This window comes from Lotus japonicus, chromosome 1 (genome assembly GCF_012489685.1).
Source record: "Lotus japonicus ecotype B-129 chromosome 1, LjGifu_v1.2".
Taxonomy (NCBI): Eukaryota; Viridiplantae; Streptophyta; class Magnoliopsida; order Fabales; family Fabaceae; genus Lotus; species Lotus japonicus.
Genome location: NC_080041.1, coordinates 87,813,467 through 87,838,137, shown reverse-complemented (window position 1 = coordinate 87,838,137; position 24,671 = coordinate 87,813,467). Strand labels below are relative to the sequence as shown.

Sequence of the window (24,671 nt, the reverse complement as noted above, 5' to 3'; positions counted from 1 at the left end):
AATCTTATAATTTTAAAAGCTTTCCGATTACAGAAAAAGTACTAGTATCCCATATGCTGCTATGAATGTAATACATAAAAATGTGCAGGTTACTTCAATCAGTCAAATTTTAAACAAATACATCAAAATGGTTATCGATTAATCAGATGTTAACACTACAGAAACAAAAAAATGGATAAGATATCTCAATAAGCATTCATAAAAAAATGCTACTCAGTCTACGTACATTTGATGGAGGAAATAATAACATGTCAAAATTTATAAATTTCACATTTATTAGAATTTAGAAATAACAATTACAGTCACCAAATTAATGAAGTAAAAGAGTTGTGTAAGCTACAATTCTACACAAAAAGACTAGAAAACAAAAACATTACTTCAACTATTGGTGAATTTTGACATCAGGGGATTCAACCATAGAACTAAAATCATCAGGGAAACTTCAATAGATGTTAATGTGTTATTGATATTGAATTCCAATCAATCTAAAAATACATACAGAGCAACCCTGCAGCTCTTATACATGTTATAGTTCCTTCCCCCAGCTACAAACAGCACCCCTGCAAAACTTTCTTAATTTTCTTTTTCGTTGGCTGTAAAGCAAAGAAAAGCTTTGAGATCTCTAGCTACAGCCAACATCAATGCTAACAACATACAACAATGCAACCAATCCTGGGTTTGATTTGATAGTACCCTTGGTTGCAGTTAAATAAATTGTTGACCCAACCATGCCCTATAAATAGCAGAGAATCCAGAGATAAGACAATTTGAAGGTCAAAACCAGTATTTCATCCTGAAAGGTCTAGAAGCATTGGGGCCATCTGGTTCATACTCGCAGAAAGAACAGAAGACCTTCTGGCTTTGCATAAGACAAATCCTCATAAATGTGTTATTTCTCAAACGATTGCATGGATATTTTCTCCAACATCAGTGGCCAATCTTCTCCAAGTTGCTGTGGATTTAGCTCCATGGCAACTTTAAAATCATGCAAAGAAATTGAGCATGGTGGTCTATGTTCAGGCACAGGCTCTGCCAGCCCACCAGTATTCTGCATGTGTAGATGATTACTTGGCCTCACACCATTTATGACCTTACCATGAATCTGCTGTTTGGGGGCAGGGGGCTTCCTCAGATCATTCGTGGACCTAGCTCCCACTAATTCAACACAAGACCTGATCAACCGTTTCAAGTATACATCCAACATGTTATTCAACACATTGGCACATTCCATGGAAACACCTCCAAGACCCTGTACTGCAGTAATCTGCTCCATTCGCCTTCGCAGCGTATCTGTATCAGACAACCAACCACTGTCACAGCAACTATCAAAATCACCAATGCTAGACACTGGCAATGCTTTGCGAGCCCCACCTACACTTGCTGAACAATAAGGAATCCCAAGTGGTGCTATCAAGGGACTTCTAGAGAAATTCAGGCGGTTAAACTGATCCACTTCTTCCCCATCTTCAACAATTGACATTTCTGCTGGCCCTTTGCCGTGTATTCTTGGTTTTTCTGCAGGTCGCTGAACTGCATCCGCCCTTTCATCCTCAGGTAGCTCAGCAACAGCTAGAAGATGCTGTGTCGGTCTCAGATAATCACATGGAGTAAGAATTCCATTCTCCATATCAACTTTACTACCACTGTCTTCTGTGCCCATGGACTGGTGAGAAACAGAATCAACCTTCCCATTTGGTCCAAGAGGGCTTGGTCTATCCCTCAACTTCCGATCACGTATTCCAGACCTAACCTTTCGTGGGGATACAGGCAAAACCCCATTCGACCATATGGTCGCATTTTGATTTTGATTCTGGAAGCTGGCAACACTCTGTTCATGCCCATCTTCTCTACCAGGAGATATGTCTGTAGCACGATCAACAGACTTCAGGGGACCGGATGGTTGGATTGGTGGCGGGGTCTTTGCTTGGGAGGCATTCTTCAAAATTGACTTTATAAAATGGTTGTGCAACGGAAGATTCTCCCTCCCAAGTACTCGAAAACACAACTTATCAAACTCATTCTTGGCCAGCTTCTGACTCAGAAACCTGTTCAAGTAATAAAAGTACCGCTTTGACTTATCCACTCCAAGCTTCTTTACAATGTGTGCCTTTAATTCACCCAAATCAATTCTTGAGCTCTGCTGGGGTTGCATTTCTGACCAAACAGATTCATACAACGCCCAACGAATCAGAAAAACGACCCACCCACCCGTAACCCCAATTCGAGCCAAAATCGCAGTTATTTCCGCTTCCAAAGAACTCTAAACTTCCCCTCCCCCATAACAGCTAATCACAAATCAACTAGCTACAAGTAGTACTGCATATCAGACCAACCAGATGCATGAATTACACTAATAACAGCAACCCCAGAGAGAAGAAACATGCAATTCTGAACCAGAACACTGTTTGTTACCTCTACACCCAAACAAACCCGAATTCAGCAACCAATTGACCGCACAATGCAAACCCAAATCTCATCTTCCGGTAGCCAAAACCCTAGAGATCAAACCGCAAAAACTCCAAGCGCGAAACCCCTCAAATCAAACCGACTTCGTTGAATTGAATCCCAAATCAAAAACCCTAAGTTTGAATCACCAAACCCGGGTCGGAAACACCATGGCTGTGACGAAACATCACATCGCTGCACCAAATTGAACCCTCATTTTGACCAAATTCCAATGCTGCGGAGTTCAAATTGCGAAATTTGAAGTAGAAGGGTGCGAGATCAGTGAGTTTGGGGAAAACAGAGTAACAGGGGAAAATTGAAATTGGAATGGAAGGAAGCACAATGAAGAAGATTGAATACTAAAGGTAGTGACTTTGAAGGGGGAAAACGAAGGAGTTGCACATTGATTGAACTATGAGGTTTGCAAAGTTGAGGAATTTTGCATACAAATCTCGAACCTCACTCACTGGGTTTCAAGCTTCAAGCTTTCTTCTCTTTCTCTCTCTCTGTTTTTTGTTTTTCTTTTCTTTTCTTTTTTCTTTCTCTCGAAATTATTTTCTTTTTCTTTTTGTTGGTGAATTTATTTATAATCGAGGTTTCTCTTACCACTTTTGTTTCTCTTCGTTGTTCTCTCTACCAAGGCTTCTTCTTCCCTATTTTGACAAAAATATAATCATTTATTTGTTTATTCAACAAGTGGATAATAATAATCGATTAAGAAAGTAAAACTTACATCTAATCCAATGATTATTTGACATATTAGAAAATACATATATTAGATTAAAGTAGTTGATTTTGTTAAAAAAATTATAAATATCTAGGGCATCAGAATCGAATGAATAAATTCAATAAATTGGAGAGTTTGAGGAAAGAGATTGTTGGAGTTTCTTATAAAATGGCGAAATTTTAAATTCGTTACTTCTTTCAATTGATCAAGCGGACGAAAGCACTTGGGAAAAGCAGAAAATAGAATCTACAACTCTCTACTTTAAAAGGTAAAGGCGCTGCCAAACAAAAACCGAAAATTATTTACTTTCTGTTAGGAACTTGCGTTATAAATTACATTGTATTTTCAAAGTGCTCTTAATTGATATCCAAATAATGTTTTTTCGGAATAAGAAATCTGAAATTCTCTTAACAAGGTCATGTTTTCAATTAAATCTTCATTCAAACGAACTCTGGATGATGATGCTCATTTTCATAAAAGTCGATAAAGCATGTCAATTGGTGAAAAATATTCATTCGTTTCCATCAGTGCTTCATTTGACTCGATGTGTTACTTAAATAAACTAAAAAAATGATAATTTTTTATATAGTAGAAGATAATAAACATTTTGACATAGAAGATCAGAACACGTGAGATAATATAAAGAAAAATAATGAGATTTGTGAGAAGAAAGGCTATTATGTGACGTTATGGGATTTGGATTATGTATTGTAGAAATTCCCTAAATTATCTATAGTTGTGGATTTGTAGTCGTCTAATCATTAATCAAACAACTCGGTTTCAAAGAGATTGATTTCATGACACCTCTAATCATATAACTGTAACAAATTTAGGAAGTTTCGGCGGCGCAAAAGCCATGTTCACTTTTATGAGATTTAAGAATGATTGCTCATATCTAACATATATGAGTTGATTAAGAACTTTTCGAAATTGCAGAGAAGATACAATAAAGAGATATACTATTATTCAATGATGATGGTGTCTTTAGAATTAAAGGAAGAATCATAAGATTATTATTGGAGGAACCTTCTTGCTCTTCATATTTTTGTTGGTGTAGAAGGTGTTTGATCTTTACCAAATTTGGTTTTACCAGCTAGGTTTTTTTTCACTTTTTATTTACGTAGTTGTTCGTTTTCAAACAACAATCCTTTAAATAGAAATGTAAGAATAAGTGGTGGGTCAAGAAGCGTTTTACAAAGCCTATGGCATAAGTCAAATATTACTGAAAATCTCATAAAGCTAAGTTCAAGTGGGAATACATGACTGACCTAAATCACATTGTAAGGTTAGTTTTTAAAATAACCTAGTACCCTGTCCAATACAATGGGAAAAAAATCCCCGCATTTTTTTTTCTTCTGATTTTAGTACTTTTAAAGCTTTTACATTTAAAAAAAAATAAAAGTGAGCCAAATTACCTAACCTATCAGCTCATGATGACTTGAGTTAAGTTATGATTTTAAAGGTTCATTTTTCTTACAAATCATGACGAACCATCTTGAGTAAGCTGGATTGACTCAATTTGACATACTTTTGTTGCTAGGGGTCGTTTTATATCAATGTCAAACATTAAAAGCAAGTCGGGCAGTTTTGGATGAAGGAGAATAAGTACTAAGTTGATATTGTTGTTCCTCTAGAACAGCAAGAGAAAACAACACTGATGTGATGAATGAAGTCTATAAGAAGAAATTGGCCTACAATATGAAAATATGAGCCATTGAAACAAGTCATGAAGCTCGTAATTAAGGATGGAAAAAAGACGGAGCAAACACAAGTAGTAGTCCCCTGCCACCTGTATTCTAAACATAAATACATGTTTGTGCCCGCCTTATACTCGTGTGGGTACTCGCTCGACGAATTTTGAATGAGTGTTCAAAACTTGTAAGTGCCAATGAAAAATTGTTTAGATGTGCCCAAGAATGAGTTTTGTTAATTATACACACACATGCAAACAAAATAATTTTTTCATAGCATTGAAAATGAGTTCTTTTTAGGATCACATATATCCCTCACAGAAGAAAAAAAAAATCTGAGTCAAGTAGAATTATGATGGGTAACAAAGCTCTCCCTTTAAATATTCAACGACTTACCTACCAAGAAACCAATATCAAGACCATTGGTTAAGTTGAATTAACTTGACCTAACTAGGTCACAGTGAAGAGAATCAATACTTCCAAATTATAAAAAACTCAAAGAAAACAATTATGACATATGTTTACACCTTTAATATGAAAATGTATTAAATTTGAATGAGTTTTGTAATATTTATTATAATTAAAAAATAAAAACATAATCAAACATTTTAAAACTTACTATATATATTTATATTTTTCCTTTTTTAAAAAATTTAGAAATACCGTCAAAAAATATATAGAATATGTAGGCAGTAATCTTATTTAACTGGGCTATTTGAACCTGGGCCTTTGGGATGCAGGCTCGGCCTGGTGGGCTTGCACGAGCGCGCGCACATGTTCATCCTCTTGAGTCTTGACACTCAGTTTCTCACATCACACAACAAACCTCAGGTTGTGATTGGATGAATGGAGAGCGATGTTGAAGAATCTCTGAGAAAGAAACCCAGAAAACACCATTTCACCGCCGATTCCTCTTCTCGCAAGGTGAATCTCTCGATTTCACTCACTCTACTCTCTACTCATTCAACTACTTTCCAACGCTTGCTTTTGCATACTGTGTCAAATCGCAATTCTCAGCAAAACCTAATGCAGTGTTTGTTCATGTCAAATTCGCTATGATTCCAAATTCTATGAAGGATGATGACTCTTCTTCATGCTAGAACTTTCCTGAACATTTATTTATTTAATCATTTGTTTGCGTTATCGTACATTCTCAAAGCTAATTTTATGATTACCTAACGTAACTGTTAGTTTATTTATGCCGATGTTCAATGCCTTTGCTTCCGATGAGTTGATTGGTTACTTGGTTCTGTTTATTTTCTGATGATTGTGAAATTATGCAGCAAATTGAACTCTACACTGGGCGACCGCACGCAGTTATGGGAGAAGTGGTAATGTTTCTCACTTTCATAACTGATTCTTTGTATGAATACCTAAAATAGTATTTTAATTTTAACATATATATGTATGCCCTGCAATGATTCCTGCAGTTTCAATCTTTATTTGTAGAATATTGTTGTTAAATGGACCATGGTTGTAACTTGTATCATAGTCATCATCAACCCTCTGCTATTCTGTTTTGTTTATCTCTTTTTGTTCCGCAGACTTTGTTCAGTGTTTCTCCTCTCTAATCTTCTATGTTTTTTTTTCTCCGCATTGTCCACTTTATAATATATTTCACCATTTCGTTTGTTGCCAGTGGTTCTAATAATGCCAACTGCAGCTCACTTTTCTGCACTACTGGTATCTGTATGTTTATGTGTGCGGATAATGTTTGTATTCTAGCTGTGCTGCCTTTGCCATAGGATAGGCCCCAACACCGTTAACTTGGTGGATTATCACTTTTGTCTCCGTGAACTGCCATCCGTCATGAATAACATTGTTTCAGAGTAAAATTGATGTATGGATATGGTACTAGGTTGTTTCAAAAGTGCCATCGTTTTGCAGTGATAGTCTGGCCTCTGATGGGATGTTTTTTTTTTGTTAACTAGTTATTGATTACTTTTTCAATGATCTGCTTTATGAGTCACAGGCAGCTAATATGCTGAAACTTGAAGATAAATGATAACCTGATAGTTTAGGCCAAGTTGTTGACTGAGAGTCTCCCCCGCTCCATGAAAAAGAAGGCATGGAAGTTCAACTGAATAATTAGATGACATCAATCTCATGAAGCAATTTATTGTTGTTATTTTAAAAAGAAAAGACATATCCATTGTGTCAAACAACCACTTATCCCAAAAGCTTAAGCTGTTGGGTAAGGGTCACTTTAATGGTTTTATATTATATTCTAACACGCCCCCTCACGCAAGAGCCCTTTGGGCTTGAAGCGTGGATAAATGCACAGGCCCACCTACCATGTGCTTAATTAAATTCCACTTTTTAATTAGAAAGTGAGGGGAGCAAAGATCGAACTCTAGACCTCTCGGTCATAGAGGCTCTGATACCATGTCAAACAACCACTTATCCCAAAAGCTTAAGCTGTTGGGTAAGGGTCACTTTAATGGTTTTATATTATATTCTAACACATTGTTTTCTTTTTAATGGCTGTTTGTTGAAGTCACTAGCAAAAAGGAAATAATGGATGATATAGAATGTACAGTCTTGGTTACTTTCATTGAACTTGGTTGACCCTCTATGAGACTGTGTTTTTTTTGGGGGGGGGGGTGAACCTATATACCTTTTAGATATCAATCTGTCTCAATTGATTAATTGAATAATGATAAAAAGAAACAAATTAAGAACACTGAATAAAAGATACTAAGTAGGTTGTTTCTGGAAGTAGTTAATTCCTTTTATCTTTATATGGATAATATGCATGTTAGAAATCCTTAGTTAGAACCACACAACACCACAAAACCTTAGGCTTAAGGCAATGGGTGTGTGTGTTCTTTATTATATATGCACTTGTGCACTTGCTAATCTTGGCAATGTGGGACTTCTTTGAGTTACCACTTCATTATCTCTATTACTCCCCCTCAATTGGGACTCCATTTTTTTTTTTTGCCTGTGCCTTGCACTCCAGCGGGAACATCAGTGGCCGTCGGACTTGTGCTCCTTCGTCTGAGTCTGCCTTTCGACTTTCTTTGTCTGGGCTAGTACTCTAGCGGGAGCATCGGAGTTCCTTGGACTTGTGCTCCTTCGTCTGAGTCTGAGGCCTTGGCTTGCGCAAATGGGACTGCCATTTTTGCTTCTTTTTTTTTTTTTCGGATTTTTTTTACTTTTTTTTTTTTCGTTTTTTTTTTTTTTTTTTTTTTGGAAGCGGAAGTCATGGCTTGGATCAGACCAGCTCTGATACCATGAAGGAGGCCTAACTTAACCCAAAAGCTAGCTCAAGAGTTGAGGTTTGCACTACCTTTATAAAGCTTATCTTGGCTCTATCTCTAGCCAATGTGGGACTTCTAACACACCCCCTCACGTCCAGGATTGAACAGACTGGAACGTGGGATCAACAACGGGTGGTGCACAAGTGCATATATAATAAAGAACACACACACCCATTGCCTTAAGCCTAAGGTTTTGTGGTGTTGTGTAGTTCTAACTAAGGATTTCTAACAATGCACACACTCATGTCTTATGATGATGGCTTTGACGACGTTACTTTTCATTTTGGCATGTCCAATATCTTTAGTTATACCTTTTTTCAAATCTATATCTTACATATTTCTCCCTTGTTATGCATTAACATTTTTTCTTCACTGAAACCACATTTGGGTTTTTTTTCATCAGAATTTTATGCAAGATGATGATAACAGTTTGGAGATTACACGAGCTAGATGTAAGTCTATAATCTCATCAATGTTGCTTTGTCTTTCTAGATAACATTGAAGTTATTATATTTATTCTATGACAGTGGGCAGTTTGCTTAAAAGGCATGGAGATTTGACGGAGCGTCTTTCTAGGTAAAAATCCACGAGGAGGATTAGGATTTCTTTCTGTAGTTAAATTTGTTGTTGAAAAGTCATCAATGCGCACCTACTTGAACTGCAAATAATATGCTTACAACTTTTAGAAACTTGTTCATGCTTAAGGTTTATCTGGTCCCTGTCCAATTTTTTTTTTCTTCCTAAATGCTGCGTATGCAATCAAGGTTTATCTGGTCACCTAAGTGTTTTGGTTTTTATTCTCCTTTCCTTGGTGAATATCTTAATACATTATATGGATGCCTAATTGATGAATATTATTTCAAAATGTCCATTAGTTTGTGCCACAGTAGTAAACTTTATTTATTTTTAAATGTTTACCGGGTTAATAGGGATTCTGACAAGATGATATTTGAGCGCCTACAGAAAGAATTCGAAGCTGCACGAGCTTCTCAAACTGAAGGTAGCTCGTTGATTCTTGTTTGTTACATTATTGTCTAGCTTATAAGATTTTTTAATACTTTTGTATACTCTTCATCTTTCCCCTTTACAATTTTTTATTTTTATTTCATTTGCTAAACACTGCTCTGTTTTTTTTTTTGCATGGATGCATAACTGCTTGTGTTTATGTGTATTTCTATCTATCCATCGAACTGTCTTGGGGAATGGGGATTCTTGAGTTATTTTCATGTACCTATTGTTAAACACTCTGCTTTAAATTGTGACGGTAAGATTGATAGAAAGGTGACATACTAGAAGCAGATGCTCATCATCTGCAAGATTACTGTGTAGTGATAATTTGTTTCCGTAATGAATAACCTTGGGTAAAAATAAATTGTGACTCATCCAGGATGGCAACTTATTCAAATAGGATTAATAATAACTCAAGTTTTTGTAAATATAGTTCATCTAAGTCTAACTCTTGGGATCTTAGCCAGCATCATGTGACTTTTTTTGACAGATGTTTTGTTTTCTGTTATTGTTACCTGGATTACTGTAACATTGACGTTTTGCTAAACCAAGCTTGTTTTTTAGCCTAATTTTGTGTTTCAGAGATTGGCGTTGTCTTTATCAAAGTGTTATAAGATATCTTATAAACTGAACACTTATTTTAGTCTCCCAAGGACACTGGCAAACATAAATTTGTTCCTCTAAACGAATTTGACATTAATTTAGCCCCTTAATCATAGAAAGTGGTACCAATTGGGTTCTTCAAATATAATCAACATTTAGTCCTTTTATCATAAAAGTGAGATCAATTTAGTCCCTAAATCAGAAGCTCCATTAATGGTGTTCTTAGAATCTGTACACAAAACGTTGACTTTGATGTCACTTTTATTTACTGAGGAACTAAAGTTGTTGTCAAATTCCGTTGGTGGGATCTAAGTAATGTCACCTGTATCATCTGGCGACTAAAGTGTGTGTTTACCTGATCTCATATATTTATGGCAAACCTGCATGCCACAAAGGGCTGATTGGGTTGGTTTCGATTCAGGGTAACCAATAAAGTGTCAAATATAAATAGAAAAATAAGATTTTTCAGTGCCTTGTGTGGTGTAGCCTGTCATAAATATAAGTTGATGTTTTAGACATTTATTAGGTGAGATTATACTGTTTTAAATGTACACAATAATTTTTACACTGGTGTGAATTTAACTGGACCCTAACAAATTAAAAGATCTTATTGCTTTTGATGTTAGTTCATCATGTAGAATAAATATCAGGGCATTTTTGCCTGGAATAATAACAAAAGGGAATTGAACAGAGAAGAAGCATTTTATAATCTATAGTGTGTTAACAAGGGGAGATTCTTAAGATGTGAATTTTGGTCAATTTATGAGATATATCTCTATAACATCTAAAATGCTGACCAACTTTTCTTGTGCACTCATTTATGTTTAAACTCCAGAAAAATGCTTCTCAACCACTTTTTTTATTTTTTTGTAGAGATATGTTTAGACGGGGAGCAGTGGAATGATGGTCTACTAGCGACAATAAGAGAGCGGGTATGGTCATGTGATTGTCACCTTTTTTTCTTTTCTGATATTTGACCTTGATAGTTGATAGTCTCCATAGTTAACAATATGTTTGAGTTACACTGTTGACACGTTGAGGATACTATTTGACACATTAAAATATCTGTTCCTATCAGGTACATATGGAGGCAGACAGGAAGGCTATGCCTGGAGATGCTGACATATTAGCATGTCCTCAGGAAAAAATTACTTATAAAATTGGAAACAAGGTAAATATCTTGTATGATGATGCAGACCTGAATCACTTATCCAGTAGATGACTGGTTTTTCAGAAATAGCAGAGTGTACTTGTGATTAAGCTGGGTATGTTTCAAAGATCATACATAGTAGCTTGAGAAGAAAGGATAGGCTGATGTAGGGGCGGAGCATTGTAGGGACAGGGGAGCCATACATAGTAGCTTCAAAGATCACACACACACACACACACACACACACACACACACACACACACACACACACACATATATATATATTGTTCTTCGTTTCAAAGCTTTTGGGATTTAGTCTCTGACGAATTATGACACATGTACTAGCACAGGCTCTTTCTTCACAGCTCACTATTTCTTTTAGCATGTTTGGATTCACTTTTAATCCTTCTAGAATCGCTTCTCTTTACACGGAAGCTACTTCTCCCAGAGTGATTGGCAGTCTTGCTGCATTCTTGATCTTTTTTGCGTTTCTTATCGCACCTTGACTTGCCTATTTATCTTCCCACCAGTTGTCCTTCCTCATTTTACTCCGTCGTGATTTTTTAAATCTCTTTTCTCCCAAAATAAATTATTGGTATGCATTAACTTCACAATCAAATAGTCTTTAATAAATTGGTTGTGTATTTGGAAGCAGGTGATTTGCTGTTTGGAAGGAGCGAGAATTGGCATACAATATGAGACATCTTTTGCTGGTAATTTTGAACTAAATTTTTCATGACTAACTTATAATATTGAAAAACTATCATGTTATTTAACTCACGAGATGGAGGCTGGATCTTTTTCTTCCTGCCCATGTGTCTTTGCCATTAATTGATGATAATGTCTGTTGATTTATTGCCAGGTGATCCTTGTGAGTTTTACCATTGCGTATTGGAGAGTAAGTCATTTCTTGAAAAGATGACTGTCCTTGAGCACACAGTTCCTTTTTTCCTGCCAATACGTGAAACAGAAAATGATCTTCTTTCTTCCAATGCAATGGTAAAGTCAATAATATATATTGCTTTGCACCATGTTTATTTCAAATTTTCTTCTGAGTTCTGAGTATATTTATCGGTTTGCTTTCAGAAATTCATTGATCACATTGGAGATCTATTACAGGCATATGTGGATAGACGGGAACAGGTAGACTGCCCATGTATGTAATCATTGAGAGGAAGTTTACCTATAAATATAAATTAATTGAGTATTTGGAAATTCACTAGAAATCTTTTTGACGATAAAGAACCATGTTTGTATATTATAGTTTGACTGTCTATAGTATTAACTATGTCAACAAGTAGTATATTATTAATATACAAACATAACTTTTGTCTTTACAAATATCATGCAGGTCAGACTTGTAAAGGAACTTTATGGAAATCAAATTTCAGAGATGTACCATAACCTTCCTCATCACATGGTCGAATTTGTATTGGATGATTTTGATTGGTTAGTATTTCATAGTGATCTGATGCTTTTCCTTCATTTTTCTCCAATTTTGTAATCCTTAAAAAATCACCTCCCCCCCCCCCCCCCAAAAAAAATGAAACCAATGATAAAGATGGAGGTTATTTCAACTTATAATAAATAATTGAGTAATGTTTGCAAGGTGAAATGAGTGGTGTAGCAAAAATTATCCATTTCAGGTTTTTTTGGACATTCTAGTGTGTGAAGTAAAAGGTGACTAGGGTGATGTCAGGTGCTGCGGCTTTCAATGCTAAAAGTTACTGCATTTTGGCTTATCTTAACGTTAAAATGACTGATCTGGAATCAATTTACCTAGATGACCCTCAACAATTTTCAGTTTCCATATTTGTTTTCTGTCAAGTCAGGCAGAACAATTTGAGCACCTTCAAAGCATATAGCAGTCTTGTTCAAGTAGCTGGGGTTCTGGTAGACATTGCTTACATGAAAGGAAGATATTAGGAGGAAATCAAATAGATATGTGGAGGGAAAATTTTACTACACCTGAAAGGATATTGTGTATTGCACAGAAAAATTAAAATAAAGCTGAAAGATATTCTGTGCTAGTTAGTTTACTGCAAGTGTATACGGAGTTAGAGTAGTGTTAGCTTAACTGAGTCTGTTTTAGTTTGTTCAGATTCTGTTAATGACTGTTATATAGCGGTTATAGCAGAATCTTACTGTTGTAGACAATATTGCAAGTACAATCTAACCTGGAAACAGATAGTGTATATATAATATAATAGTAATAATACACACATTCAGATTCTCCTTCCCTGATTTTCTTTCACTTTCCTTCACTCTTGTTTTCTCACATTTAAGCGCTCAAGAAGTCATTTCTTTTTTTGCAGCAAGGTGACAGTGAGTCTTCGATATGCAGATCTCATTTCAGTTCTTCCATCTCGAATCTCAGTGCTAGCCTGGCCAATGTTGAAGAAAAATACTGCTGCAACTTTGAACAGGAAGGAGGATGGGAACTTTGGAAGTCATCCTGCTCCGGTTCGCCTACACTATGCAGAAGATGCCTTACGAACCATGAGTCTGCCAGAAGGTGAAAACTATATTACTTTGGTTAATTTCTAGAAACACAAAAGCTTGTTTTTGGCTTTTTTTCATAAACAACAACCCCTTTTTTACAAGCCTGCTTTCATGTTGATCTAATTCTGATCTGTTTCTCAATTACTTACTTGACAGTTCTCTCTCTCTACTGATTTTATATTGTTTCCCATCCCAGCATATGCAGAGATTGTATTAAATCTACCCCAGGCGCTTCAGCAGATGTATCATCAATAAGACCCCTACCTAGAGCTTCGCCCGGAGATTCATCTGTAAAAATTGTTGGTTTTGTTGGTAGAGATATTAAATATTAGAAAAAATGACTGCAAAAGCTATTACCTAGCGAAATTGGTCATAGGAATGAGAGTTCATTTTTCTGCACTATTGTCCTGCAACATTTGTATCATGTCCCTCGTCATTCCTTCAATACCCTCGCATGTCTTGTATCATAAGTACGTCAGGGCTAGGTTGACTTCTAATCCAAACTCTTGTCATTGATCTTTCCTTCATAACTCAATGTATATATTTTGGGGGTCTGGGTTCCAAAATTGAGACTCACTTTACTGGGTACAGTAAGTCATCTTTACTGTTGATTTAATTGCTTCATTGACTTTTCTAAGTAAGTGATCACTATTAATGGTTGCGAAAACTTACTTTACCCTCTAAATTGACTCTCCCTTTATATGAGCCAAATCCATATTTTGCATTCATGATAATTCTATCTTTATACTCCCTCCGTCCCTAATTATAAGCTAACATTGAGACTTTTTTTGTGTCACTAAATATAAGCTAATCTTGCAAAAGTTAATATTTCTTTCCATATTCACCCTTGCATTTATTGGTAGTGGAGCACCACCATTAGTAGTACAATGATGAAAAAGTGTTATCATAAATAGGGGTAAACATAGAAAGTTGTACATTTTTTTTGAAAACCAATGCATCAATTAAGGCTTTCTTAATAAGTGTGATTTTTACAACTTTAGCTTATAATTAGGGACGGAGGGAGTACATCACAAGCAAAAAGTGGTTTGTAGATAACTGCCACTTACGTACTAAGCATTGTCCTAGGTGAAAAACATTTAGGTAGCGTTTGGTGACGGAACAAAACAGAACGGGACAGAACAGGATGGAACAGCGCAATAATGTTCTGTTTGTTGTGTTTGGTAACTCCAAGTCAATAGAATAAAACCATGATTTTAATTACATATATAACCCTGCATGTTTAATATTTGATTGATGAAAACAAATTGAACATTTTGCATAGAAACCGTTTATTATTGCTTACTTCATGAAATAATCACTTATTTCTTTAAAATAATCACATATATATTGTTTAAGTTGTTTCAGTATGCTATTGAAAAAAACAGAAACATAATTAGTTATTTAAGCTATTTTAAGTGCGTTTGTTTAGATTAAAAATATTGATTTTTACTATAATTTTTATTTTTAGAGATTTTGAGAAAAGTATAAGTTGATTCGTGTTTGACTACTCTAATTAAAATTGGTTTTTTTTCAACTCCTCTCATCTATCATCATAGATTTTCATTATAAGTTAAAGTAACTGTTTCAATTAATCTGTTTTCAGCTTCAGCTGAAACAAACACAAAAAGTGATTTTTTTATTTTAAAAGTGATTTTTTGATTAAAAAGTGATTTTTTCCAAAATAATTTGAATCAAACACACTCTAATTGGCTTGTTTATCATTGCTTACAAAAAGTGATTTCACTTTTGAAAAAATAATTGATTTTATTTTAAGTGATTATTTTCAAAAAGTAGATTTTCATTTAACTTTGTCTACAAATATAATAAGTGCTTTCAATTTTAGAAGTGATTTTAAACTGTTTAGATACATAAAATTTCAAATATAAATCAGGGGTATTTTTGAACTTGCAAAAATTTTAAGAGAGTGTTCCGTTCTGTTCCCTTCCGTTCCACCCTTTTCCAGGGAACCAAAGTGTCCCGTTCCTGGAGTATTTTGTCCCTTTCCGTTCCATCTTATAAACATGACTAACACAGAACGGAACCCATATGTCCCGTTCCGTTCCCTTCCCACCTGTCTATCAAACGTTACCTTAGAATTTGAGATGTGGTCTAGGTTTTGTTTGGATGTCCAAAGAAAATATGGAGAAGAGAAAACAAATACATCATTGTTTGATTTTATTTAGATGGGGAAGCTGGAAGAAGGAAAGTGGGAAGAAAGAAGTTTTCTCTACTTGTTTTGGAGGGAAAAGTGGGAAGAAGGAAAGTGAAATTGGTGTAACGTTTTTTTTCTTTCCACGTTTGATAAAGTGAGTGGATTTTTCACAAGAAGCATTAATTGATAATTTTGAAAAAGGCAAATCTCTTGTTGAAATGTGTTATTTCTTCACTTTGATATGTGCATTTCATGTTAATCTTGGTGCCAATTTTTTTAACAACTTCCACTGTTTTGAAAGAGTACAAACTTAGTTTGCCCTGTGACCAACTGAAATCAAAACAAACAATGAGTGGTAATTACTTTCTATTAGAGTAGTATTTAGAGGATCGTTTACATCTGCCTATAACATAATAACATCGTAATTCCTTGTAAAACTTAGCTGGATACTATTTCAACATTCACATGAGTTCAGACATAACAAACCATTCAGTTCTGTCAAAAGGGGAGGGAGCGAATGCATAAAGACCATACTCTATGCACTTAAGACTTAGAAGGCATAATTGGAGAATCACTATAAAAGTCAGTTTCAGACTCCATCTTCCCGTTCTCGAAAGTACAGATGAATGCACATGGCCTCGCCCTTACTGATCTATTTGCTCTATCAGAACAAGTTGTAACGATCATGTGTTATAGACAAGCCATTTTATGAAGTTCCTAAAAACTCAGTAATGTATCCGTTGTTATGTTCAATTTTGTGAACTTATTTGCACCGAACTTCACAACATTCGTTTTAATTCTCCTTGGTTGGGATCAAAACCAGAAACAAGGGTGAGATCAAGTGTGACAGCACAAAGACTAAATGAAACGCTCATCTTTTTTGGACTCGACATGAACCGAGGCAAAATGAGGCATAGGATTGCATTCAGTATGAATATTGAGCAACTTTAATCAAGATTGAAAATATGTTGAGCTTTGCTCAGCCAAGAAAGAAAATATAGAGCTTTCATGTGACATTTAAGTCATTAACATTCCCAAAAACAAGACGCAAGTAAATCCTATCAGCCATGTTATTTGGTACCTAAAGAGAATAGTGTCTCCTCCAGCTACTGACATAGAGGGAATGAAAGAGTAACCATTCAAATTTCTTTCACAAAAGGACCTTCATGCTAACCTAAAAACAGATCAACTTTATGTCTTCATCATTATATTTGTTGTTCTTGTTCCTGGACAAGAACTGAGCGGGTTCTTCTTGAAGGTTGCTCAAGCGCTTCAAACCGTGTAATGTTGCTGGATGGTATCAATGTCAAGTCCCTTCAGCTTCACCACTGACTCAACATGTCCCTTTAGAGTATGAAGCTCCCTAAGCCTGTGAACCAATTTCAAAAAGCTCTAAGAGACTATCATATATATAATTTGTTACCTATAAATAGCACTGCATGAAATGCATGTTTGGAAATCATTCTACAATTGATTCTAATGTCCAAATCAATTATAAGGAGAAGCTTCTGTGAGTTGCTTTTCAATTTCATAATTGATGATGAAGAAACAGAATCTGATCCAAAATGCTAGTGCTTTTAGACACAAACTTGATGTCATATGGTACAAGTGAAGCCAATGGCTTACCTTGCAACCTCAGCGCGTCTCTTGGCTTGCTCAGCAATCTCTGAAAGCTCCCTGTAGCTATTCTTTTCATTGAAGACGTTGGATGTTTCCGGTGGCTGAAGACCATGAAGAGTCCTCTGAGCAGCTGCCCACTGTGCTTCTCTTTCTTCCTTTCCGTAGTCTTTCTTTGTAGTGAAGGCAGTCTGTCATCAGAAAGCATAAACAGGTTTTGAATCTTGAAGTCTCTGGATTAAGATAAAGAAAAAATGCATTTAGCAATACTATAGTGATAAAGAAGAAGAAATTACCTTGTTCTCTAAAAGATTATCCCAAGCTTTCCCACTCAGAGCATAGCGGATTGCGAATTTGAGTAAATCAAGAGGGATGTATGTTACTATAGTGTACAACCATATTACACCAGCCCAACCCCATCCCATTCCATTAATTCTTGCGAAGCTCCAATTAGCATATACAGCTAGAAAAGTTGCTACCTGTCAATCATGAAACAGATTATTATTGCTAAAGAAGAAAGCCAAAAGCTTTTGATTAATCAATCATTTGCATAACTAGCTGATAGAGCAGCACCCTAAATTCTAATTTTCTCATGTGCTGAAGTATTATTCCACTAACTATTGCAACAAAAGTATTGGCTTCATTTCATTTTACTAACTATTGCTTCCTAATGCATGATCATTCATTGATCTGAATTCTTGACAAGAGTACAAACAAAATTGCATTGCTTCAATCATAAAATCACAAGATACAGAAAACTTTATGTACTAGGTTTGCGGAGAAAGGTTTAAGATTACCAGCTGAGCAATCATGAAAGCACCAAGTAGGAGAAGACCAGGTCTTTCAACAAAGGACCAGCTACGGGACCTGGTGACAAAAATAAGGGCCTGGCTAATAATACTGACTTGGAGGTATAGGGCTGCCATCATTTCTCCAGGACTATTTCTGATGGACCTGACACCAAATTTGTCCTGCAATTGCAATAGCATGAGTTGCGGCACTCTTAACTCTTACCATTTTCTCTAGCAAGTGATAATATTGAGAGAAACCCGAAATATAAATTATTACCGGGAAGAAATCGGTGTCCTTGATGAGCCAGAAAAATACTACTGTCATCAATGCCATGTAACTACCTAGCACAACACCGGTTGCAAATATCTCCTTCAGCTTCCAGCTATCGGGCATTGGAGATGGTTTCACTCGATCCTTGGATATTGTCATAATGGTACCTATTGGTATTAGGGGTGAAGAAAATTAAATCAAATTTCACAGAATAGTCAAAGCAAACAGCAGGAAGGTCAGGCAAGTATTATCTTACCATCGTTTAGTATGGCAATTATCAATACCATGAAGGGTGCAAAATCAAACTTCCAAATCAATGCAATAAACATGAAACCGAACTGCCAGCATGAAGAAAACATATGGCATAAGTTATATGAACAATGTAGACTAGCATGTATAAAAATTGTGTTTTCTGAGTTAAGCTCTTTTCTGCACTTACCACTATACGAATGGTGATTGACACAGCATAGATCTGCCATAATCAACAATCGAAATTTCAGGTATTAGGCTGCAAGATATGAAAATAAAATCAAGGAATTAAATTATGTGTGAAAGAAAACTAACCGTGTAGTTTTTCATCCTTTGGAAAATCGCCCTGCTGGTGAGCACTGCACTAATAATGACACTCAGCCCAGGTTCAGTGAGGACAATGTCAGAAGCACTTCTAGCAGCGTCTGTAGCGTCTGCAACAGCAATTCCAATATCTGCTCTCTTTAATGCAGGGGCATCGTTGACACCATCACCTGTCATTCCACATATGTGCTTCCTGTCTTGCAGCCTCTTAACGATTTCATATTTGTGTTCTGCAATGTCATAGAAAGAGAAAAAAAGATTAAATTGTTAGCAGGATTGGGCAATTCAAAACTTCATTCAATTTGTTTACAAAAGTTGCAGTCCCATTCCATATCCTCGCAAAGAAGCCATGAACAGATGAAAAATGTTTGAAATGATTGAAAGCAGAAAGTGGATGATGCTGCCATCATTATTATAATCAAGGACCTACCAGGGAATACTCCAGCAAACCCATCAGCCTTCTCAATCAACTCATCAACTGGAAGAGCTGAAACAGCAGCATCCTTACTTTGGCCAAGCAATGAAGAAGATGGGTACATGTTTGTTCCCATCCCAAGCCTTCGACCAGTTTCCTTGGCAATGGCAAGCTGATCCCCTGGAGAATTAGAAACCCACAAAAGTTTTGTAAGCTATATGTTTGATTTCATTAATGGTATAAATATGAACTAGAATTAGAACAAAGTTGAACTTGAAACTTACCAGTAATCATCTTAACATTCACACCAAGGTTCAGAGCTCTTGTGATGGTTTCCGCACTATCGTGCCTAGGAGGATCAAACAAGGGCAGCAGACCAACAAATTGCCATGGTGCACCAGGAGCATCTTTTGATTTCTCAGGTACTACCTGTTATAGACAAACCACACAAACAGCAATTAAGGAAGGGTGTTCAGTATTTATACAAGTTGGAAACTACAAATGTTAAATATCAGTGTTTCAAACCTGTCTAGCAACACCTAAAGAACGGAGTCCACGCTCAGCAAACTTGTCAATAGTACTATGAGCCCTTTTTCTGACATCCTCTTTGCAGTTGCATAGGTTCAATATCTAAGTAAGGAGAAAAACATGGATTAGTCAACCACACCAACATCAGTACATAACCATATGGTGCTAGAAAAACACATAATATTTACCTGCTCAGGAGCACCTTTGCTAGCTCGATGCCAACTTCCGTCAGAATCAATGTAGGTTAGAGCGGTCCTCTTGTCCACAGGATTGAATGGGAGAAAATGGACCTCCCTGACACCAGCTCGTGCCTGGCCAATTCACATTAAAAGTTAAACCTTTTATCTTCATTCCAAACTATTCATATTTTTTTGTCCCAAATAGAGATCATTTTGGCATATTTAATTTACCTCCTTTGGATCAGCAAGCATCCCCACAATTGCAGCATCTATGGCATCCTGATTCTCAGTCCTAGAAGCTCTTGCTGCAAGAAGGATAACATGCTCCTTCTCAATACCCTTGGTAAAAACCTCAATCAAGTTTCTATCAACACTCAGCTTATTCAGGGTCAGAGTCCCAGTTTTGTCACTGCAGAGGACATCCATCCCTGCCATTTCCTCAATAGCTGTCATTCTTTTTGTTATTGCACCTTGCTGGGAAAGCCTGTGAGAGCCAATAGCCATGGTAACAGACAAAACAGTAGGCATGGCAATCGGAATTCCTCCAATCAATAGAACCAGCAGATTGTCAATCCCATCTCTGTACTTGCGATGTTGTATTGGGTACATGACTATGAGCTCAATGACTATCCCAACAGCAATGGAGCAAATGCAGAAATTACCAATTGCTGTGAGGACTTTCTGAAAGTGCCCAACTTGGTTGGTGCTATCGACCAGATGAGCCGCTTTACCAAAGAAGGTGTGCACCCCAGTAGCAATCACGACAGCTTCTATCTCACCTTTCTTCACAGTTGAACCTGAAAACACCTCATCAGAGGGATGCTTTGTCGCTGGTAGAGACTCTCCGGTTAAAGCAGACTGATCAACACTCAAAGCATCACCCTCCAGAAGACGGGCATCAGCAGGAATGATATCTCCTAACTTGATGCTGATTATGTCTCCCGGGACCAAAATCGCAGCATCTTGTTCAGTCCAGCGCCCATCTCTCAGAACCTACAATTTCATGCCAGGAAAAAGTTGAAGAAACATTAACAACATATATGTATATGTTTGGTTTCACGTTGTTCATCCATAAAATAAAAAGCCTTTTAATTCTCTCTAATGTGGTTCTTCATCATCAAAACATGTTTGGATGAAATTCTTAGAGGCACTTCAAGCTGAAAACATCACGTTGAGGCCAAAGCAAATAGACCAAGCTTTTGCGTTAACATGAAAGTGATTTTAGCTTTAAAATCACAAGAATCACTTTTTTAGCTTTTAAAATCACTATCACTTTCAACTCACTTTTACTATAATCAATTCGTCAAGATCAGTTCTATCTAAAATAATTTCTCTCAACGCTAAACCAAACATGAAAAATTGAAGTAGGACTGTAGGAGTATTATATTATACCTTGGTTTTGGGAGCTAACCCAGCCATGAGTGCAGCAGCAGCATTTCCAGCATTGTTTTCCTCAATGAAACTGATTGTGGAGTTAATGATCAAAAGAGTAATGATACCCACGAAATCTTGCCAATCCGGTGGCCTTCCTCCACCATTAGCCAAAGCAATAGCCATTATAGCTGCAGCTTCCATAACCCATGATAAGGGGTTCCACATAAAACCCAAGAACTTCAAAAGTTTGCTCTCCTGTTCATGAAACCAAGGAACCCATTAAACTAATAATGCAATGCAATTCAATGACATGAAATAAACTAACAGGGGTGGAAATTGCAGGGGGAAAAAGAATACCCTTTTCTCTTCCAATTTGTTTGGTCCAAAAACTTGAAGCCGGTTGGCTCCTTCGTCGGATGATAGACCTTCTTTGGAACATTTCAGCTGCTCAAACACTTCCTCCACTGGAATCCGTTCCTGGGAACAGGGACAAATGTTTCAATGCAAAATGGAAACCAATTGAAAGGAAAAAGTTATAGAAGCTAGGAATGAAATATTATCGGTTGATTAAGTAATAAACCCAGAGGATTGGAAAAATATTTCAGACAGCTAATTTAATTTTTAATTAGTCGAATAAGTAACAAAGCACTTTTCACTAAAAATAATATATATACATATATATATATATAGATATGCATCGTGAGTGTAAATATATTATAGGCTGTCATCCAATTGAATTCCGCCACATCATAAAACAAATTTTTGTTTTAATTATAATTTAAAATGAATGTTATTATTCCTCCTACGTTGCATGTTGTGATTGGTCGTTAGCTATTTTACACTAACATGACATATTCATTAAACTCATATATATATATTGATAAAAATAGTAATCCTATTAGATGATTGCAATTTGGAAGCAATTACTACAGCAGAGAGAATTTTTTTTACTAATAAATTCTACCTCCGGCAACTATGAGGTTAATCATCTCAAGAATCTTAAATTAAATTATATTAAGTGTGTAGATTTCTCATAATAAATATTTATCTAAATACATCGCTCATAATTAAACTATTAAAGAACTCAACTATTTACCAATTGTGTTTCATTGGTTGTAAGAATGAGTTAGGAATGGTTAAAATGTGATTTAAGTAAAAAAATAAGTGTTTGATAATATATTCAGTTTAAAAAATAATGAAAATAATTTATGTACTCAGCAATTTGTATTTGTTTTCACAAAAAACTTTAACCAACCTTTTTAACCGTTTTTTTTTTTTTTTTTTTTCTACTATGAGCAATAAAATAGTAGAATTGTTACTAAAAATTATGATGCGTCTTGAAGACGCAACTACGTATACGAACGAAAAAGATGTGTTAGCGTAGTGACCAAAACAGAATTTTCAATTTTCTGTGATGCGGCAAAACTCAAAATACCAGACGCAACGCAACGCTTTCATCAATTACCAAACGAGTCCAAATTCAGTTAACGCAATTTGAAGTTGAAGTCATCTAGTCTAATAAATTGGAGTGATGAATATACACAAAAAATCTGGTAGAAATTTCAAATTTCAATATAGTAGTGTCAAAATTCATTCAAAGCTCCGTATATTGCTGAAACAGAATCATGCATCATCAGTATGAAAATTAAACACGAAGATCCAGATTTGCTTCATTTTTCATCATGCAGCTCGGAAAATTAAACAAGTTGAACGCACAGAAATTCAAATTCGTTCAAATTCATCGATCAATCATATTATCATATATATAGTTTCCGTCATAATCGATTTTGTGTGGAAGCTACAAATCTGGTGGAAATTTCAAATTTGAGTGTATATATATAAGTTCATTCAGTGTATATAATATAAATTCAATTCATTCACAGAATCAACCATATCAGTATGAAAAAGACGAAGAGCTTTAGTGTTCGGAATTCAGAAATAATGTAAATTCGCATAATCGATCATTCGTATGTATGTATAATTGATTAATTTCAGTGGAAGCTTGTAGAGTAAGCAATTAAGTTGAAAATTGAGAAAGAGGAAGAAATTAATTAGGATTTACCAGATCGACGTTCTCGTTCTTGATCTCCTCGAGGCTGATAACGCCCATGTTGATGGAGAGAAATCAACAGAACAACAGTGATATTAATCAGAGAAATTCGAAACTAAAATGAAGAAAATGGAGAAAACGAAGAACAGAGAGTCATAGAATGGTTGTGTTGATTGAGAGAGAATGAAGAAGAAGAGAGGGTGATGATGATGGTGCAGTCGTTCGTTGCATTGAGTGAGAGGGTGGTGTATATAATATATATTGGGTGATGAGGTGTGTGGTTCGTTGATGCGATTTCATGAGTGGTGGGGTTCCACAGGGAAATATGCACTTTTATGCTCTCCTCTCCTCTCCTCCCTCACTAGTTGCCGTGATCTTCATGATATGATATGATATTATCAGGGGTAGCTAGCTAATTACCACTTCATTTGTTTCTACAAATTTCAGCTTCAATTTCAAACCTAATCACATTCTCATTACTTTTCTATGTATTGCACTCATTTTTGTTTTACCTACTTTGTTTTGCCATTTTTTCCCAATAGAATCTTTATTACGTGCCCAATTTTGGTTCTCATTATCTCTTCTCTTCCCCACTTTCAACTTATATAATTTCTGTTTTGTTACAAAAATAATGTACGCGAGGAGGCGCATCCAGTCGTACTGATCAGTGTAAATGGTATACTAGAAATCTTCGACAGCTCTGAGTAGAAATGTCTATTAACTTGAGATTTCTGTTCTCAAATGATTTCAATCGCACACACTTGGAGAATCGACAACCAGATGTGTCAATTCATGTTTGATATACCAAAATTATAAAATAAAACATTAATTCTAATGTACCAAAAAAATATACTATTTGTGTGTATCGTTCCGATGTAAAAAAAAAATACATTTGTGGGTAAAAATTAAACTCTTAAGTCTTAAGTAAGCTACCCATTCAATTATAATTAGCCGAAGTAATAATTAATGGGTATCATTCATGACATTTATACATTAGGAGCTAACGACTCTTCTATTAAATATAAACATGTTAATCGAATATTTAATGCTGTTGGGCCATTGTGTGTTAAATAGAACAAGTAGCTTTTTTTGGAGAATATTTGTATTTTTTTTCATAAATAGTAGTGTTCATAGTTAGTTGTTAAATATTTGTTAATTGTTAATCATCTATAATATATATATATATATATATATATATTTGTTAAGGGTTGTATAAATTATTCAGGTGTGTGTTTTTTTTTTTGGGTAAATTAATCTTAGCGTGACAAAATCATGTAACTTCAATTCATGATAAGTTTAATGTGTTAAATTCTAAACTCTCTATTGACTACA

At 35.6% G+C, this 24,671-nt stretch overlaps 3 protein-coding genes across 3 annotated transcripts; 1 reads left to right on the top strand and 2 right to left on the bottom strand.

The window, feature by feature from the left end:
- Nucleotides 1-358: 358 nt before the first annotated feature.
- LOC130727480 (uncharacterized) lies at nt 359-3,010 on the bottom strand. Its single transcript, XM_057578627.1, has one exon. The coding sequence runs from the start codon at nt 2,150-2,152 to the stop codon at nt 890-892; it is 1,263 nt and encodes a 420-aa protein (XP_057434610.1). The 5' UTR covers nt 2,153-3,010; the 3' UTR covers nt 359-889.
- Nucleotides 3,011-5,630: 2,620 nt separating this feature from the next.
- LOC130727479 (uncharacterized) lies at nt 5,631-13,965 on the top strand. The gene is made up of 13 exons (XM_057578626.1): nt 5,631-5,787; nt 6,147-6,194; nt 8,530-8,578; nt 8,654-8,702; nt 9,056-9,126; nt 10,611-10,669; nt 10,816-10,908; nt 11,543-11,600; nt 11,750-11,886; nt 11,974-12,030; nt 12,239-12,336; nt 13,203-13,402; nt 13,586-13,965. The coding sequence occupies exons 1-13, from the start codon at nt 5,710-5,712 to the stop codon at nt 13,642-13,644; spliced, it is 1,056 nt and encodes a 351-aa protein (XP_057434609.1). The 5' UTR covers nt 5,631-5,709; the 3' UTR covers nt 13,645-13,965.
- A 2,540-nt stretch (nt 13,966-16,505) lies between these two features.
- LOC130727477 (plasma membrane ATPase 4) lies at nt 16,506-23,598 on the bottom strand. The gene is made up of 16 exons (XM_057578624.1): nt 23,352-23,598; nt 21,647-21,766; nt 21,308-21,544; nt 20,147-20,908; nt 19,925-20,047; nt 19,734-19,838; nt 19,493-19,637; nt 19,224-19,388; nt 18,785-19,023; nt 18,660-18,692; nt 18,477-18,558; nt 18,227-18,387; nt 17,956-18,129; nt 17,455-17,637; nt 17,168-17,349; nt 16,506-16,910 (listed from the first exon to the last, which is right to left on the bottom strand). Exons 1-16 carry the CDS (start codon nt 23,397-23,399, stop codon nt 16,814-16,816), a joined length of 2,856 nt encoding a protein of 951 aa, XP_057434607.1. The 5' UTR covers nt 23,400-23,598; the 3' UTR covers nt 16,506-16,813.
- Between the last annotated feature and the right edge of the window lie 1,073 nt (nt 23,599-24,671).